Source organism: Trichosurus vulpecula, chromosome 4 (assembly GCF_011100635.1).
Source record: "Trichosurus vulpecula isolate mTriVul1 chromosome 4, mTriVul1.pri, whole genome shotgun sequence".
Lineage (NCBI taxonomy): Eukaryota > Metazoa > Chordata > Mammalia > Diprotodontia > Phalangeridae > Trichosurus > Trichosurus vulpecula.
The window spans coordinates 275,251,035-275,271,980 of record NC_050576.1 but is presented as its reverse complement, the minus strand read 5'-3'; the positions used below and the strand labels follow the sequence as shown (position 1 = coordinate 275,271,980).

The 20,946-nt window shown below is 37.2% G+C and overlaps 1 protein-coding gene across 1 annotated transcript in view; it reads right to left on the bottom strand.

The window, feature by feature from the left end:
* Nucleotides 1–20,946, bottom strand: part of CUL3 (cullin 3) — a 115,088-nt gene that overhangs the window by 77,792 nt on the left and 16,350 nt on the right. Inside the window, exon 2 of the mRNA XM_036754520.1 lies at nt 2,832–3,029. Coding sequence (XP_036610415.1) covers nt 2,832–3,029 — 198 coding nt within the window. The remainder of the gene's footprint in view (nt 1–2,831; nt 3,030–20,946) is intronic.

The window sequence follows — 20,946 nt, the reverse complement described above, 5'->3', positions numbered from 1 at the left end:
TGGTATTCACTATTCTCTACAACCTAACCCCAATCTCTGAAATCTATTTCCCACTATTCCCAACATAACAGTAATGCAAAGAAATGATAAAAATTGCACAACACATCACTGCAGGCTATAACAATTTACAATACAGACAGAGATTGGAGCTATGGATTCATTGATATAGGGCACTCAAAAGTGAGTAAACTATTACTACCAATATATGTTGGCCATTTCTCTGTAACTTAAAACCTCACAGAGTTGCTAAAGTAGAAAGGTAAAGGCACGCCTGCACAACTTGTAGCTCCAGGGGCCAATGGATTGCCTCTGCATAGAAAGGATATTTCCTCCCACAATCCTTTGGCATGTGGTAAAGTCAATGAGGGCCATAAATTGCCCATTAATTTGCCTGTATGCCCCGTGAAGTCCTGGGTTAAGGTTAAGTGACTTGCCCAGGATAACCCAGCTAGTCTGTGTCAGAGAGCAAAACTTGAACTGTACTGTTCTTGGTTTCAAGGGTGCCTCTCATGAAAATTTGGCACCCGCTAAATATCTAGCAAAATATGACGTGATTACCAGAATTATATATTAGAAATTAATTATGTTTTAATGACTAACATACAACAAACTTCCATACTACATATACAGACCTCAAAATAACCTGGCAAACAGAACCATTAAACCGTAGAGAAACCAGGCCATCAAACACCAAATGAACTGCTATTCACAATCACAGATCATAACATTCATCCATAAATGCTTCAATAACTATTAAAATAGATGTTGCTATACTAGTTTATATCCAAGCTATATGGTACAAAAAGCTCTCAAATTACAGACCCAGGAGAAGAATCATAGGGCAGCAGGATTTGGTGAATATCATCCCTGTTGTCCTATCTGCTACTAAAATTATACCAAGGATGCTTTCAGTGAGCACACAGGATAAGCTTACAATCTAATGCTTTTATGGAACTACAAAAGCAGTTATCGTATCTACCTGTGCAATAAATTTTAACACATATTAATGCTTCGGGGAAGCGATGAGGTATATGAATAGAGTGCTAGGCCTGGAATCAGGAAGACTTGTCTTCCTAGGTTCAAATTTGGCCTCAGACACTTACCAGCTGTGTGACTCTGGGCAAGTCACTTAACCCTGTTTGCCTCAGTTTTCTCATCTGTAAAATGATCTGGAGGAAATGGCAAACCACTCTAGTATATCTGCCAAGAAAACTCCAAATGGGGTCACAGAGAGTTGGACATGACTGAAAAATGACTTAACACAAATTAATAGATAACATTTATATAGTGCTTTAAAATTTGCAAAGGGTTTTATTTATGTTATTTCACTTGATCCTCACAAAAATTCTGTAAGGCAGGTTTTATTATCCCCATTTAAAGATAAAGAAACTGAGGCTGAGAGAGTATAAGTGATTAGACTGTGGTAACATAGCTATTAAGTGCCAGAGGTAGGATTTTAACCCTGATCTTCCTGAAGAGTCAGGAATTCTAACTACTATGCCATTTAAGAATAGTAGCAGGAAAGTGACTCACTCACCCCAGGGCTGTTCCTATGTGAAAATCATAGTAAAAGCTGTCAGATTAAAGAAAAAGAGTAGTAGAACGATAATAATAGATGGGATTTAAGCTGAGTCATAAAGGAAGCCAGGAAGCTAGGAGGAAGAGTTGAGGAAGGAGACCATACTAGGCATGAGAAACAGATGATGAAAAGACATGGAGTAGGGAGACAGGCAATAGACGGTTTAGTGGATAGAGCTCCTGGTGGGCCTGGAGTCAGGAAGACTCTTCCTCCCGAGGTCAAACCTGAACTCAGACACTTACTAGCTCTATGACCCTGAGCAAGTCCCTTAATCCTGTTTGCCTCAGTTTCCTCATCTGTAAAAGGAGTTAGAGAAGGAAATGGCAAATCAATCTAGTATCTTTGCCAAGAAAACCCCAAATGGGGTCATGGAGAGTTGGACATGAAACAACTGAACAACAAAAATGTGAGAATTTCTCTCCTTCTATAGATTACTATAGCAATGATCATTTGTGCTGCCCATTTAGTACCTACATATTTCCCAGAATTATTAACTAACTTTTAACATGCTTAGGTGGCATTATGGATAGAAGGCTAGACTTGAAATAAAAAGACCAGAGCATTTAAAGAGCCAGCCTCTAAGCCAAGCAGTCCTTAGGACATATAGTAACTGTGTGGCCAAAGCAAAGCAAGCCATTTAACCTCTCAGTGCTCTAGGACAGGGCTTCCTAAACTTTTTCCACTCGACCCTTTCAGCAGTCCTTAAACTGCTAGTTGAGACCCTATATGGGGTCATATGTCCAGCAGATTATGGTGCCAAACAGTCAGCCAGAAGACATTGCCTTTGTTTGTTTAGTAAATAATTACTTCTAAAGTGCCTGAAAACTTCTCTAAAGTAGGCATAATCCCCTCCAGTCTTACTGACACTATTAAATTGCCTAGGAAACCCCTCCTTCACAGATAATAAAAATAGCTGCATCACAGCTCCCATCAAAAAGATTGCTAATTCCAAGAAAAACTTGCCATACATTGTCAGTATATTTTGAAAACAAATTCCTAAAGGAGGGAAACATAGGATTATAAATGTCTCTGTTAAGTACTATTAAACATTTCTTTTTTTTTAAAATTTTTTGGGGGCAGGGCAATTGGGGTTAAGTGACTTGCCCAAGGTCACACAGCTAGTGTGTCAAGTGTCTGAGGCTGGATTTGAACTCAGGTCCTCCTGACTGCATGGCTGGTGCTCTACTCCCTGCGTCACCTAGCTGCCCCTGTTAAGTACTATTAAGATCAAGTCTTTAAAAGTTAGAGATACCTTATTTATGAGGTGCTCAGTAACAACTTCTCTTAGTCCAGTGTAGAGCTTTTCTCCATGTTTATGCAAAACCATAGTATATGCATTTCTATACAGCTCCTCAAAACTAAGACCACTGTTATTCTTGCGCTGGATCTCTTGGATTGCATTTTTCAGAAGATCCCAAATGCTGTTTACATATTTCTCATCCATGGTCATCTGTAATATCCAAAAGAGAAAAGACATAGAGAAAATGAATTAGCTTCATCTGAACCATAGACACAGTATTGTGAAATAATTTCTCATGGAAGAAATGTAGTTAAACATGACTAGTCAGAAATCAATCAATCATTAAACATTTATTTAGTGCTACTGGGGTGTTCAGGGAGGACTAGCACCTCTGGTGTGAGGGCTTGCTGAACCCTTTGCAGGGCTGCTCATCCACCTTTGGTGTCCACCAAATTCACCCACCCTCACCTGTGGCTCCAAGAAGCTGTAGCATGCTAGCCACATCACCATAAACTATCTTGGCCAATGAGCTAAACCAGGTTGAGGGTAATTGATGGGCCTCATACTGAGTGGGATGATGAAGCCCTCTCATGGAATCTGGATCTCGGCCTTTCTGTGAGTTGAGTGGAATGAAAGAGGGTGGGGATTTTTCAGTGTGGCTCAGGGCTTCTGTCAGCTAGGCCTAAAGTTTCGAGTTACTACCTGTAAGAATCCGAAACTTGGAGCAGTCTGAACCCCGCCACAAACCCCCAGCATGAACCTCGCCAAATAAGGATGAAAGTGTTTTTTTAAGAGTTGGCATTGGCTAAATTGTACGTGGGGTAATAGATTTCCACGTTTAGATTGTAAGCCTGAACTCCACCAATGAGAGTAAAAAGTCAGTGATGGGGTGGAGGCTCTTTGCATTAGGGTATAAAACTAGGCTCTGCCCTCTGGGTGCCACCTCTCCCTACCGATCGGTTGTCTATTGGTTTGGAGACCACCCTTTCCCACGGGATCCTAATAAAATCCATTTCTCTTTCTACTTGAGAAGCCTCTGAGTTTAATTTTGGGTGAAGTTGCTGTCCCATACAATACCCATCAGTGAGTTAGGGGGATGTCTACCCCAAGCATGTGAAGATTTCCTCGGGCAGAATGGGTGGATGAGAACGATTTGTTCCAATGGCCATGAAGGCAGCTAAGTGCTTAGACCTTGGTCAGACATGGAAGATGCCAAGGTCATCCACTGCATCCTGGGCCTTCGCCAGTTGTCCTGACTTTTGTCTTGCCACTGGACTTGGATGACTCAGGAAGATGACTTTCAGTAACTCTGCCTCACTTAAATTTGATTCACATGCAAGTCAAGACATTGCCCTGTGATGTCACTGGTCTTCTTCAAAAACGAAGGATGAAGGATGAAAAACTGTGTGCCAGGAACTGCACTAAGGGCTTGAAATACAAAAAGAGCAATGGCAGTCTCTGCCCTCCAGAAGCTTACAATCTAGTGGAGGGGGGGGGAGGAAATGACAACATGAAAATAAAACACACACACACACACACAGAGTTATATACAGGATAAACAGGAAATAACAGAGAGAGGGAAGGCACTAGAATTAAGAAGAGTTAGAGGATTCATGTAGAAGGTGGAATTTTAGTTGGGACTTAAAGGAAGTTAGGGAGATCAGTAATAGGAATGGAGGAAGGAGAGTTCTAGGTATGGGAGATAGCCACAGAAAATGCCTGAAGCCTGTAGATGGAGTGTCTGGTTTGTGGAACAGCCAAGAAGCCAGAGTCACTGGACTGAGTGGCTAGGAATAAGATGTAAGAAGATTGGAGAAGTAGGGGGAGGCTAGTTTGTGGTCTAGTGGATAGAGAACTTGGTCTGGATTCAGGAAGAACCAAGTTCAAATACTGCTTCTGATACTAGCTGTGTCAGTGGGCAAGTCACTTAACCCCTGTTTGGCTCAGTTTCCTCATCTGTAGAGATACTAATTGCACCTATCTCCCAGGTTGTTGTGAAGATCAAATGAGATGATTAATTGTAAAGTACTCAGCACGGTACCTGGCACTATAAATGATTAGCTATTATTGTTATTTTCAGGTTATGAAGAGCTTTGAATGCCAAGTAATCAATCAAACATTTATTAAGTGCTTTCTAAAAGAACATTTTGCATTCAGTCTCAGAGGCAATAAGGAGTTATTGGAGTGGAGGGTGGGGGTGGGAGGAGTGACTTGGTCACATGTGTGCTCTAGGAAAATCACTTTGGTGGATGAAGGATGGATTGGAGTGGGGAGACTTGAAGCAGGTACACCCAACAGGAGGCTATTGCAATAATTTCAGGTTTAAGGTGATGAGGGCCTGCACTAGAGTGGTGGCAGTGTCAGAAGGAGAAAGAGGCTTATTTGAGAGAGGTGAAATCAAAGGTGAAATCCACAGGCACTGGTAATACAGTAACTATGTCAAATTTCTGATTCTCAATTTAAATGAATTATAGAGATTTACAAAATTTTCTTTTTCCTTTTGAATTTTTAGATAATTAAATTTAAATAAGCTTGCTAGAGGTATTATAAAAGTACCAGTTCTTTATCCCTTGGTTATTATTCTGTTCTTAACTATATAACTGTGGTGTTAATGTGATTAAAGATCTTCCTCTTTACTTACACTCTTTACTTACTGGGTTTGAGGCCAATCCCAGGACCCACACCTTTTTGCTAGTTAGGTTACAAGAGGTGTGAAACCCTCAGGGCCCTAAGGAGAGGTGCTAAGACCAGATCCAATTGGATGTATGCTGAGTTCTAGCCAATCAGATGCCAGCTAGGACTGAATATAAAGAGAGCCCAGAGTGTGAGAACTGAGAGCAGCAGAATTGAGAGGAGAATTGAGAAGCCTACATCAAGAAGACATTGAGGCAGTCAGCGTTGAGAAGACTGCAGAGCAGACAAGAGAGTTTTGGAGATCAAAGAGCTGAGAATCCACAGCATCGACAGACTGGAGAACTGAGAATACAGTAGACTGCAAGGACTCTGAGAACTGCAAGGGCTTTCACAACTGTGGGACAGGACAAGGCAAGCAGACAGGATTTGTGAGTGATTGTTTACGGGAAGGCCCTAGCAGGGGGAAAGGTTACAGGATGACTTGATTCCTTGCTATAATACTATAATTTCCTTGTTGCTACATTGAGGTGGGCTTACTGGTTTTGGAATATAATTACTGTTGTATCGAACTGGAGTCAATGGTCTTGGGATTGGATCCTCTGGTGTCTAAATAAATGTTACACTTCCCTCTGCCTTCGACCTAGAGAGTTTTTCATACTTTGTGATTCCTAACCATACAGGCATGTTCATGGTCATCCTCAAGGTCATGAATCTTGCCTTACTGATACAATAATGTATCTTCCAATATGAAAGACAGAAATTAAAGTCTGGAAAAGACTACTGAATATCATGTCATGGAATTATAGTACTTAGCTAAACCAAGCAGCTCAATCCGTATTTCTGGCATGATAATTGGGTTTTTGGTTGTTTTTTTGTTTGTTTGTTTTTTGGAAGGGCAATTGGGGTTAAGTGACTTGCCCAAGGTCACACAGCTAATACACGTATCAAGTGTCTGAGGCTGCATTTGAACTCAGGTCCTCCTGACTGCAGGGCCAGTGCTCTACTCACTGTACCACCTAGCTGCCCCCTGGCAATCTGATAATTAATAGAATGTACTGTGCTATACCAGGTGCTGTTGATTTGAAGCAAGGTAGGTCCAATGGCCCTGAAACCAGTCCCAAGTTCTACTTTCAGGGCACCTCTTCGGTAAAAAGGCACGCTTAAAGAGTATGGCCAATGAAGACTGAGTAATCTTCTATTCCCTCCTGAGTGCTATTTAAGAGGGTACTTTAGCAAAACAACTTTCTATCTATCACAAATCTAAACTATATTATTTTGTGGGGGTTAAGCAATCAGGGTTAAGTGACTTGCCCAGGGTCACACAGCTAGTCATTATCTAGGGCCAAATTTGAACTCAGGTCCTTCTGCCTTCACTTACAGTGCTCCATCCACTGTGCCACCTAGTTGCCCCCACAAATCTAACCTTAAACCTTACCTCAATCACAAAAATTTTTATCAAGTGAATTTGAAAAGAACCTACTCACACAAATAAACATATCTACAAATGTCTACAAGAGACATCCTTGTTGATCCCTCATCTTCCTTAATCATGGGTATCTCCCAAAGGCTGTTCTTGGCTTTCTATAGAGATCTCATCTATTCACATGGTTTCAATTTTCACCTCTATGGAGACAATTCTCAAGTATTACATATACATGTAGGTATACATACACACATACTCACACTTTCTCTACCTTTTATGAGATACAGGCCTGAAGAACTGTCACTTGCTCTCAAGGACTAATCACTAGGATAGCCAAACATTTCAAACCACTGAGTCCTGAATTATCACTATGCTTGACTCTCAAAAAATAACCACAACTAAACAAAAACCCCTCCAAGGACAGTTTATCTGTTCTGTAAAGAAGTCTCAACAAATTTATCTTTACATTAGTAGAAATTCTGCTTTCTTTTAAAAAAATGTTTTTTATTGATCCCTTGAATTACAGTCATTTTCTGATAGCAACTCTCCCTTCAATAGCACCCTCTCTTGTTTCGAAGAAAACAGATAAGCAAAACCAATAGACATATTGACCACATCTGACAGAACTTCAACTTCTATTCTCTGGAACCAATAGTTGTCAATTGCCTTTAATCTGAGATCAGCTGCTTTTTAATATTTTCATGTATTATTACAATTATTACATATAATATGCTCAGTTAAAACTTGTCTCAATTTTTCTGAACTCTTTTGGGAGGGACACAGTAATATTATATTTATGTATCACAAATTCTTTTAACCAAATCCTAATATGTATATCTACTTAACCTACTGCTTTCCAAGTTATCCAAAAACCATCCCTTTTAATAAAAATAATAATAATAATATAAAAACACCTCAAATATCAGTATTATTCAGAAAATCATTTAAAATTTTAACTGAGCTTTCACATTATATTGCTTGCTCTTTTATAACACAGGTGCTATACCTTAAGGTTTACAATAAAAGTTATTAGCAATATAGAATTATGCAAATAAAGTAATTCAAACGTTCATGACCTCTGAACACCACCAGGCATAAGGAGATTACTTAAACCCTCCCAAAAAGTCTACATATGCCAAAATATTTAAAGTGGCGTTTTTTGCGGTAACTATGATTGGGGCTGGCTAGAGAAATTATAGTATATGAATGCAACTAATATTACTGAACTATAAGAAACAATGAACACGATGAATACAAAGAACTGTGGAAAGCCTCGAATGAAACAATGCAAAGGAAGGAAGCAGACAGAACCTGGAAAATGATGTATGTATTGACAAAGTAAATGAAAAGTAAAAAGTAAAATGAAAAAAAGTAAATGAAAAGTAAAAGAAATGCTGCTATACAAAAGTAAAATGTTGTGAAATTATAAATGACAAGGTTGGTCCCAGAAAGGACGAATGAGAAGATACTTTCCTTATTTCTTTCTGAGAATAGGGATCCCACAGATGTAGGATGCTACATATAATGTTAGATTTTTAAATGTGTCTATTGTTTTTTTGCTGATTTTTTTCTTCCTTCTTGCTTGAAATAATAATTTGTTTCCCAGAAGTAATGCAAGAGGAAATGTGGGTGATATAAAAAACTATGTATTAATAAAAACCTCTTTGACAAAACAGCTTTCTCCACAACAGCTTTGTGAAGTAGAGAGCTTCAAATAATACACTGGATAATTGACTAGCCCAAAATCAGCTAATAAGAGTAGGACTCGGGGCTCAAGTGAAGAGTTTTCTGACACTTAAAATCAGTACTCTATCAATCAGAACAAAATGGGATCCCACAGAATAGGGCAATACACCTTCCCCTGTCCTGGTGTCTTTTTAAAATTACAAATGTGACAGAAATCAAACAGGAATATATAGAAAGAACAAAAAAGAAGACTGTTTATGAAGTCGTTAATTTCTATTATATACTTTGTTCTTTAAAAAATATATATTAAATTTAACACAATAGTACTAACACTGCACCACTTTCCCCTTCTGAACTTCTGCTCTTTCATGTATTTTTAAATATTTTACCTACATCTATGACATCACCCCATAGTCCCCCAACTATCCCCTCAAAAAATAAATCTCTCCATTGTAACAAAATTGTAGTCAAGAAAATGAATTCACACATCAGTCACCTCTAAAAATACATGGTCTTGGTCTTATGCTGCATCAATGCGCTGATCAGAGTTCTTAAGTCTTTCAAAGTTGTTTTTCTTTTTTCCACTTTATAATACTTATGGTCACTGTATAAACTGTTCTCTTGGTTCTGCTCTTTTCATTAGGTATTAGTTCATAAAAATCTTTCCATGTTCAAATTCATATTTGTCTTTCTTATTGAGCTTACTTATTTCATTACGTTTGTATACCATAATTTGCTTAAGCCACTGATAGGCACCCAATTTTTTGCTATAACAACAACAACAAAAAAATACTGCTATTACTATCATATACATGTGGGCCCTTCTCTGTTGTTGATCTTTTGAGGGGCAAGAGACTAGGAAGTGGTATCAATGGGTCAAAAATGGAATGTACAAGTTAGTGACTTTTGGGGAATAATTTCAAATGGATTTCCAAAATGGCTGAATCAATTCACAGTTCCATCAACAATTCATTTATTAGTGAGCCTGTCTTCTCAGTACTTTCAACAACTGTCATTTTCCTTTTTGTCATCTTTGCCAATCTGATGAATATGAAGGACACTTCGCTTACTTAATTTGCATCTCTATCATTCATTCCTTGAATCATTCCCACCCCCCTCCTCCCCCCGCATGGTTACTAGCTTACTTTTCTTCTTTTGAGAACTACCTGTTCAAATTTTCTGACCATTTATCTATTGGTAAATAATTCTTCTTCTTATATATTTGTAGCAATTCCTTACAAATCTTGGATATCAGTCCTATACTACCAAGAATTTCCCCAGTTAATTGTTTCACTTCTAATTCTAAGTGCATTGATTTTGTTTGTGCAAAACTTAAATCTTACAAAGCCAAATTGTCCATTTTACCTTTTCTGATTGTCTCTATCCTTTGTTTGGCAAAAACTCTCAAAGGGGCAATAAATCTTGAGACTCCATCAAGTTAACCCATTAAAAATGACTTTAAAAATATAAGTCTAATTTTCTACCATTAAAACCAACAAAAAACCTAATATGATGAACACTTTCAAGAGCTTGAGTAAAAAATGCATAAAGGAAATGATGTTAGAATATATTAAAAAATCATTTACTTTCCTGAAATAATAACTTAAAATCTAAGGAAAATAAAAATCTAATAGCATAAAAATTATGAAATATCTCAAGAAATGTAATGTCAAGATAACAAAATTTGAGCTACTCAGAAACATTTTACTAGGGATACTAGCAAATAACTGTGGAACCCCAAATGATCTTTATGGGCTATTTAAAGAGTAAAACCAATTATATAATAGCTGCTTACAGCAGAGTGGTTTAACTTGCAATAAACAATATGAATTACTAAATATCACATTTGGGCACGAACCTTTGCCACTATAGCAAGGTTGTACCTCTAAATCCCTCCCAACTTTGTTTCCAATGTTTTCTTCTGGATGATTTTCATGACCTGGCCTAAGGAAATGGGAATGTGATGAAACTCATAATTAAAATATGGGTTTAAGAGGTTATGCTTTATTCAAAAGAATCAGAGCAATCCTGACCTCAAGATGAGATGTTAAGACACACCTCCCTCCCCTCTTTTGAGTTATGGATGTGGAGTGGAATACTATATATCCTCAATCAGTTAATACATTGGTTAGTTTTGCTGAAGTGCTTTCTTTTTCTCCCTTCTCTTTTTTTATTTTGTTACAAGAAAGGTTATAGGAATATATTACAGCTTAAAAAACAATGGAAATAAATGAGTTTGGTAAACATAAGCTAAAACATATATAGCAGAGATGGGAGTCTTCAGTGTCACAAGAGACTTATAGTAGGAAGACTTTGGTTACTGGGAAATGATAACAGCTTTGGCGGGAAGTGACTGAAACATCTTAAAAATAAGCATTTAAGAGAAAAAGTAGGAAAAAGTCTGATACCTAGACCCAGAATAACAGATTTCAGAGAGTTCAGAAGGTTAGACTATATTTCTACAGGTGAAGTTAAACTGAGGAGGAATGGGAAGCTCTCAAGAAAATTCTGAGGAAACAAAGGGAAAAAATTCCATTGAGGTAAAGGACAAACTCTACAAAGAGACCAATGTAGACGCATAGAGAACTTGTCAATGAACTTTTTGATCTTAAAAAGGCATTACAAAATAAGTACAAGTAATCAATAAAAAAAAATATGGCATGGTACAATGAGAATAGTATAAATGCTAAATTAATCAAGAAGCATTTTAAGTATCTACTACTATAGACTAGAAACTGTGCTAGGTATTGAGGGGAAAAAAAAACAAACCAAAAACAAAAACCCAGTTCCTGATGTCAAGCAACTTATTGGACTATCATAATGGGCTGAGGCTGATAAGAAAAGCAATAGGCAACCAAAGCTGGGAGGAAAGGGGAATGAATAACTATATTAAAGGTAAAATAGATGGGCTGAGACTGTTGCTTTGACAACAGAGAGAAGGCAGTCTTGCTCAATTCCTATATTGTTTCTGTTTTCTCTGCCAAGGAGAATGTTTGGACCGAAAAAATACAGGTAACAGAGAATTGATATACTATCAACATGAAATGGTAAGAGTACCACTATATATACCTTTAAGTTCAAGTTCCCTAGCCCAGATGAACTATATCCCTGCTACTAGAACTAGTGATGCATATGACTGGTGACCAAAACTCAGTGATCTGTGACAAATTACAGAACCAATATATTCACGGCAACATTTTTTGTGGTAGCAATGAATGAACAAATATTTAGTAAATGCATGAAATATTACTGTATTGTAAGCAAAAGTAAATGAGGCTTTTAGAGAATTATGAAAAGATATATAAAATAATAAGAGCAACCTTTGTAGAACCAGGAGAACATAGTAGACTAGGTCAATGTAATAAAAAACAACTTCTGACCCCTATAAACCTTAAAAAAACAACCCACCCCCGGAAGTAGTCTAATTCTAATTAATTGTTCTGACCAATCTAGGCCCCAGGAAACAGCTTCCTTTTGTCAAGTAGAAAGTGGATTCATTTACAATTCTGATAGGATTCCCAGACTGGTATAACTGAGGAATGATACTGATAGCACTTACCTAGATTGTAGCAAGGCAAGATATTCTTGTGGAAAAGGGAGAATGATATAAGCAAGAGAGCTGTAAGGGGGATACAGAACTGGCAAAACGTAACGGATAATCAATCATCAATGATTCACTGTTGCCATAAAAAGAAGTGGTCACAAGGACTGATGCCTGGCCATGTGCTATTTAACCTTATCAATGACTCTGATTGAGGCACAGATGACATGCTTTTCTGGATGGTACTAAACTGGAAGGGATATCTAACACACTGGATGACAGGATTCAAAAAGTAAAAATATGTCCACAGGTAAGAACATACAAAGAACCAAATAGGACAAAAATTTAATAGTGATAAATTTAATAAGCAAAGTTCTATATTTGGGCTCAAAGAAACCTAGTTCCTATGCAGACAATGAGAAAGGCATGATTAAATAGTTCACTTAAAAAACCTGGCCTGGGAGTTCTAGTAAAATGCAAGTTCAATATAAGTAAAAGATATGACATGGTAGCCAAGAGAGCTAAGGCTGCATTAAGGTGTATGATGTCCAACATTAGAGAATTAGAATTTTGTTGTAATCTGCCTTGGTCAGACCACAGGTCCAGTACTGTATTCCACTCTGGTTTTCTCACTTTAGGAATGATGTTATGTTCAACAGGGGAATGAAGGGAGCAAATAGAATGGTGAAGGGCTCTTTCTTCATGCCATATGAAGATTAGTTAAAGGATGTTTAACTGAGAAAAAAAGACTTGAAGGGACCTAGTACTTATCTTCAAGTATGTGAAGGGCTATCACTTAGAAGGCAAATTACACTTTTTTAGGGGGCCACAGAAGGTAGAATGAGGAGTAAAGGATGAGCACAAGTTTCAAAGAGTAAAATTTAGACCCAATTTAAGGAAAATCTCCTTAACAATTTAGAGCTATCCAAATTGGGATGCCTGCTTTAGGAAGTAGTAAACTCCCCTGAATGGGAAATTGTCAAGCAAAGGCTGGATAATAAAATCATTGGTTATTTTATAAAGGATATCCTTGTTCAAGGATGAGTAGCTAGATGTCATCTCAGTTCCCTTTTAGCAGATAATTCTTGATTCTGTAAATGCCAATTTTAGAAAATTATAATAAATATTTTTAAAGTAGACAATCCTATATATAGTCAGAAAAAATTACAATATATGTATTTTTACTGTCCAAAAATCTAACTAATAACCATTAAGACAAGTGATAACATATTTGCATATTGCCTCAATCTTTAGATCTTGTACAGTTGTCTTATTTTAGTGGTTACTTTATCAGAATTTCAAAGTACATCTGAGGTTAAGATCTTGTGTGACTACTCTAAAAAATCAGCATTCCACATTCCATTTAGAATTTCAGAGCCAATCAATTTTACGTTTCTAGTAACAATTAAAATGTACATTTATATAGTGTTTCAGGTTTTACAAAGTACTTTCCACATAACAATATGAAATAGAGCAAAACTGAGGCTAAGAAATTAAGTGATACACCTAAGATCACAAAGCTATTGTGTATCAAAGTTGAGATTCAAATCCAGCTCTTCCTCAAAGTCCACTGCTCTTTCCATTGACCCACCCTGTCTTTCTCTTCCTGTCAATATGTTATATTACTTAACCTCCCATAAATTGGTCTTCCCAATCCTCAGTTTCTTTGCTTTAGATGTAAGATGCATGCCCTATCTTAAAAAAAAAGTTTCATTGATGCTGAAAAAGATTTTTATTAAAAAAAAAAATCACCTCAATGACCCAAAGGAACTCTAACCATATCTTCTCTGGTGACACAGTACAGTTAAGAAACTAAACAAAAATAAAAGAACAAATAAGCACTGTCAACCAACGTATGCCTCATTTTCTACTTGTACTTTCTACTTTGACAAGAAAAAGGGGACTATGCTTCACTCTCTGAAGACTAGTCACTGAATTAAAAAGAAGTGTATTTTAAATTTCTTTATATTATTGTAGTCATCTTGTAAACTGTTCTGTCTCTGCTTACTTCATTCTTCAAGCAGTTCATACATGTCTCGAATTTCTTTGTATACTTCACTTTCATCATTTTCTATCATGCCATAATATATTCCCCTAGATTCACAACGTACCAAGCCATTTCTCCAAACAATGGGCATCCACGTTCCTCCTAGTTTTGTTACTACCAAAAGTGTTGTTATAAATGTTGCATATATGCTTTTTCCCTGTCTTTCTTGGGATATATGCTTTGTAGTAATAATAATGGGTTAAAGAGTACATACAATTTAGGGGCAGCTAAGTGGCACAGTGAATAGAGCACTGACCCTGGAGTCAAGAGGACCTGAGTTCAAATCAGCCATCAGACACTTGACACACTTACCAGTTGTGTGACCTTAGACAAGTCACTTAAGCCCAACTGCCCTGCCTTCCCCCTCAAAAAAAAAAAAAGTACATACAGTTTTGCTACTATTTTACCATAACTCCAAACTGTTTTTAAGAATGGGACTAATACCAGTACTGTAGCTGTCCTCAGCCCCTCTAACATTTATTGTTTTTTGTCACTTCTGACAATCTGGTAACCATGAGATTGAACTTCAGAGTTTTATTTTGCATGTCTATTACGAGTGACTTAGAACAGTTCACTAAATGAGTGGCTTAGAACAGCTTTTGTTTCTTCTTTTGAATATTGCCTGTTTGTATTCTTTGACTACTTTATCTTTAGGGGAATAACCTCTAACTCTTCCACAATTCTCATTCCACTAATTCTATTCCCCAAGCCCATTTCAATTTATTTTATCTTTCTTCTAAGCCTAGTTTTCTGCTGGGAAAACCACATTGCCTACAAAGCACTGGCGGTCACTGTCTACTGCCATTTGGTCAGTCACAGGTAACAGTAATCTTTATTCTGAATTTTATCTTCCAGACCCTTCGTGCCCCATCACACCTCAATAATCTTTTTTTCTTTAGTGGATGAAATCTATTTATACTACCCAGTCACCATCATCTATAGATCTTCAGGTCACTCCCCTTAATAGCTATTATCTATTTCAGGGCTGTCCAAAAAGGCCCACCTAGAAGCATAGAAATTTACATAAATGCTTTAGTAAATGAAGCCGAGCTACCACAGAGCTCTCACTAAAATGGCAAATCAAAATATACTGTTTATTGTTTCAATAAAAACCTAAGATGGACAGCCCTGATCTATTTCATAACTTTCCTCCTGAATCCATCTTTGCCATGATTCTCACAGACTTCAATCTTTCACTGGTATCTAATATAATTAAATTCAATAGGTATAAATAAGTTTTAAAAATTCAGTTTCACAAATATAAGCTGGAAGTGCAATGGGTAGGCAGCAGTTATTCTGAAAAAAGATCTAGGGGTTTAAGTGGACTGCCAGCTCCACGTGAGTCAATACTGTACCTCACATGCCACTTTGATGTGGCAGCCGAAAACAACTAACTGTGATAGCAGGCCACGGTGAGAGCACAGGTGCCCAGCTGATAGGAAGTGGGAAGTGACAGCCTCACTGTGCTCAGACCTTGTTTTAAGTGGGAAGAGATTTGGGGTTGAGCTTTAGTAAAGTCCAGGCACGAGATGATGAAGTCTTGTACCATAGTGGTGTCAGAGGAGAGAAGGGGCATATAGGAAAGATGCTACAAAAGTAGAATCAATAGGACTTGGCAACTGATGGAATACTGCGGGGGGTGGGGGGCCGCGGGGGGCCGCGGGGGGCCAGGGAGTGGAAATGAGTGAGATGTCAGTGAGATGTCAAAGAGCCAACATGTACACATATAAAAGTACGTATGTAATACATATATACAAAATCAATTCCATGTAATTTGAGAGGCATTGGTGCTAGCCCCTAGATCAGGAGAAGCCTCACTATGAGATGGTATTTTTGCTAAGCTTTGAAGGCTACTAGGGATTCAATAGGATAGAGGGTGGAGGGGGTGAATTCCTGATTTTTGGGATGCTTGACAAAAGTATGGAGATGAGAGATGGATTGCTTGTTGTGTGTGAGGAAGGCAAAAAGGTCTAGTTGGGCTGAACCAAAGAATGTGAAATGGTATAAGATATAACAATTCTGGAAAGGTGAGTTGGATCTAAATTGTGAAGGGCTTTAATGAGAAACAGAGATGTTTGTATTTGATCCTTCAGTTAACAGGATAACTGTTGAGAAAGCAGTTTCATTAGAATGCCAAGAATACAGACCATAAATTTACCTTGGGGGAAACAGTTTGAAGACAACAGCAGATAATTTTGCAGAACTGCAACTGAATAATCTGAAAGTAGAATTTCTAAGTTCAAGATCTTAGAAATGGCATATGTAATTCCATGAAATAGTTAAGTATTAATACCTTACCAGGTATTATTGAAGTAAGGTAGAGAAATGAAGATTGCTAGAGTTGTATAATTGGGTGGTTGTATTGGTACTGCCCAGTAGGATGTCTCCTATCCCTCAGAACTCACTTTGCTTACACCTCTTTTATGAACTTATGTATTTTGTCCTCTACTTATTTGTCTTATATTGTCCTTCCAGACTAAGTCCCATCAGGGTGGAAGAATCAGTCTTATTCTAAACTTTCTCCCTCTGACCAAGCATGGTATTGTTTTCTAATACTCTTATAATGTATATTTTAGTTGTGCTTCCTCCTTCTACTATAGCCTAAAAGATCCTAGAGGGTAGAGCTGTCTCTTATCTAAATTTGGTTCTTATTAAAAAAAAATTACTTCCCAGAACTCTGCATACAGGTGCTCAATAAACATTTCTTGCAATGTAATGTAATGGGGGAAACAAGTAAAATATTGTACAGTTACAGCAACACAGAACGACTATGGGGCTGTTTTCACTACAAAAACCAGTCTGGGCCCTTTGCTCAAGATGGCAGACAAAAAGTCCCCAAAGGAACCAGAGGAAAGAAGGTCAAAAAGGGAAAAAAGGAGAACAGAAAGGACGATGTGACTAAAAAGATGGTGAAAAAGCCTTGAAAAGCATTGCAGTTGGAACCAGTAGATACCCCAGGTCTGCAAAGTATTCCCAGAGAGCCATGTACAAGTGGAAATACGCTGCATCAAAAACTCGGATTGAAAGGAAAAAAGAGAAGGTGCCTGCTACTACATCAAAACCAGTTGGTTGTGATAAGAACGGAGGAACCTGCGTGATAAAGATTCCCAAAATGCCTAGGTATCACCCTACTGAGGATGTGCCTAGAAAGCTGCTAAGTCATGGAAAAAAGTTCTTCAGCCAGCATGTGAGGAGACTGAGCCTAGCATCAAGCCAGGCACTGTTGTGATCATGCTCATTGGCTGCCACAGGGGCAAGAGAGTGGTTTTCCTGAAGCAGTTGGCTAGTGGCATGCTACTGGTGACTGGACCTCGGACCATCAACCATGTTCCTCTGAGAAGGACTCATCAGAAATTTGTCAGTCACCACTACTAGGGTTAACCTTTTGGGTGTAAAAATTCCAAATCATCTTACTGATGCTTACTTCAAGAAGAGACTCCATAAACCTAGACACCAACAAGGAGAGATTTATGACACAGAAAAAGAAAAATACAAGATTACAGAGCAGTACAACACTGATCAGAAAACAGTGGACTCTCAGATCTTGCCCCAAATTAAGAAAATTCTTCAGCTCTATGGCTACCTGCATTTTGTATTCTCTCTCCAACAGTTTATCCTCACAAACTGGTGTTTTAAATGCCTTGCAGAGAGCTCTTTATTAAAATTAGAATTTTAAACAAAAAAAAGTCTGGGCCAGATTCTTGCAAAGTCAAGTAGTAACCAAAAGGAAAAGGCTCATACTTAATCTACCAGTATCCATGCAAATAAACTAGGAGGCAAGAATTATCAATGTTATGATTTTTCACCTGGGAAAAGGTGAATTTAAAGAGCTGCTTTATTTTATGCCACATAAGACTCCATTGTCAACTTTTTCTTATGCATTTAACAGGTGTACTTTACCTTGCTCAACATAAGTTTGAAAAGTTTTTTTCTTAACATTTAAAATTCAGTAGGGAAGTATTTAAAGGAGGCACGGTACAGTCAATTACCAAAGCTTTTGAAGTAATTCCCAAACTTTTCTGTTATGTAAATTGTATTTGTATATAACAGATTTCAAGGAAGTGGGATGCATCTCTATTAAAAACCAAGCCAGATAAAATGAGAAAGCCCTGGCTTGCTCAACTTACTGGGACAGTGCTGGCGTACATTCTTAGCATTTTAACAATACAGAAATAAAAACTATTGTTAACTAAAAATCTAGGCAATATCTCACTTAAATCTCCAAGTTTAAAAAATCAAATTAGGTCACAGACTAGTGGTGTTCAAATCAAACAGAAAAAAAGGGCCACTAAGCCATATGTAAGTGAACCTATCTTTGCATACTAAGTTTTAAAATGTACTGTTATCTATGCTTTATTGTATTTTATTTTGTTAAATACTTCTCAATTACATCTTAATTTGGTGCAGGCTGCACTGGGGTGTGCTGCTGAATGTGCTGGCTGTGTGTCGGACACTTCCAACTTAAAACCACTCTAATAACCCAGTAACAAAGTTTTCTAAAATATTCATCATATTCATGAAATTTTTCCTCAGCAAATAACCCAAACTACAAATTTCATTGATTAGTCAGAGTTTAAAAAAAAATCAAACTTAAAGGAGCTTATTACCTGTGGTGATCAGCACCACATTTCTTCTTTTCCTCCCCAATGGTTAAGAAATCTATGAAAATCAATTTCATGACGGGTACCGTTTTTAAGGATTCTTCTTTCTCACTTGATCAAGTATTTCTATGAAACGAAATTTTAACTTACAGTGAACTGAAGCCTCAAGTTCAAGTTCTTTTGGATAGCTACTTTCACCAAGTTAACTTACAAATGGCATCAAACCGAACACTCCAGCACTGCTGGCAGAATAATCAATAGGTTTTATAATGGCCTCACTCAATCACCTAGTTTCAGAACACAATAATGAAATGCTGATGAAAGTTAAGGGATTAAACTAAATCAGTCGAGTCCTAGTGTTCATCAACTACAGACATGCTTATAAATATTTAACTCAGAAAAACCTCACAGAATTGATGGTGCCTAAGCACAAATATTCTCAAAAAGTGACAGCTATTGTTAGAGTGCATTAGAATGATAATTTTGCACAAGAAACTGAGTGTTCTGATTGCAGTATAATTTGAACAAAAATTATTAATAACAGTTCACTTAACATAGTTCTTTAGTTTGTGGTCTGCTTTTCTCAAAACAACTTTAAGAGCAATCATTTCCAGCCCCCTTTAAAAAAAAATGATGGAACAGGAATGTTAAATGATCAGCCAATCTTCCACAGCTAGTAATATTTGTAAAGTGCTTAGCACAGTGTCCAGCACATAGAAGGTGCTTAATAAATGTTTGTTCCATCCCAGTCTAGTAAATGGCAGAACCGAGACACAAACCCAGATTTATTAAGTCCAGTATTTCTAATATACTATGCTGACACATGGAGCTGAGTGCCAGATTTATATAATATCTTTATTCAAAAAATCAAAAATCCACTGTGCAAGAACAAACTATAGTAGTAATTAATTACTAGAAAGTCAACATTTTAAATGCACATAGTTAAATTCACTAAGAATACTTTTTGAATCTAAGGCAAGTTACTCATTTCAGTTTCCATAAAGCACACACCTTCCCCAGTGCCCAAAAGTCAAAATCAATTATGAAAAACTGCTTGCAAATATAACGTTTATAGATTCCCCTTCAGGAAACTCTGATTTTTTTTTTATTTTTATTATTACTCGAACTAGTCACAAAATGCATAGCCAAAACAGATAAAAATCTGATTTTGCATACTATAAATGTACAGTACTTACACATTCTGACGGTACTGCTCAAAGACTGAGTGAACTACAGTGAAATGTAAATGAAAAGAATTTTATTCTTCATATCCACAGCATACAAAGGACAAAAAAGAAGCCTTTAGTCCCTTGTGAATAATTTGCTACAAGAAGAAATTTAGAAGGTGGTGGGTGGGGGAAAAGGGTGAGAATTTGAGATTCCAGGCAATTCAAAATGACAAAGCCAGAAAAAAAAAAACCTACAGCAAATGAAAAAAGAAAAGGAACTGATGCTTAAATCTAAGTCCTAAACCTTAAATAAGTTGCTTTGGTAAAGAAGCCCAAAGAATGATGATATTTTGATTAGTGACAAACTTACCAATAACTTCCAAGGACAATCTTCTAAGCTCCTCAGTAGACAACAAGCTCCTTAACAGTAGGGAGTATCACACACACACATAGTAGGCATTCAAATATTTGTTAAAAGAATGAAATACAGTGTATAGAGACTTTTGGAACAAGTCTAATTAACGTAACATTAAATCTTCACTCCTCTCCCCCTTTTAATACAGCAAGTATAGTCACATCCATCTGAAACATTGCCACATACCTTAAATGGTTTCAAAGTTTAGAAAAAACTTAATTGTCACATAGCTCATGAATTTCACTCCAACGGACAGACAATACCTCACTAAAGCCAGTATATTGGCTTATAACTCTATATAGAATCAAGTCTGTGGATTTACCAATTCTGATTATCTCATTTCCCCTGGGAACCTTTCACTTATGTTGAAATGCAGGTGGAAGGATGAGAGAAGGGAAGAGGAAAGGGAGTTTGCTACTAAAAGTGAAATCTGATGCAGAGAGGAAAAAATATCAATAGAGAAACAGGGAAATTCAGTGTAAGGCTAAGTTAAGCCTAACATGTCAATAGTTCCCGAGGATATGAAAACAATAAAACTAATGTTTGGGATGATCTACCTGAATCTTCTATCAAATATTAAATTAAGTTTACCATATAGCAGTCCCATATTG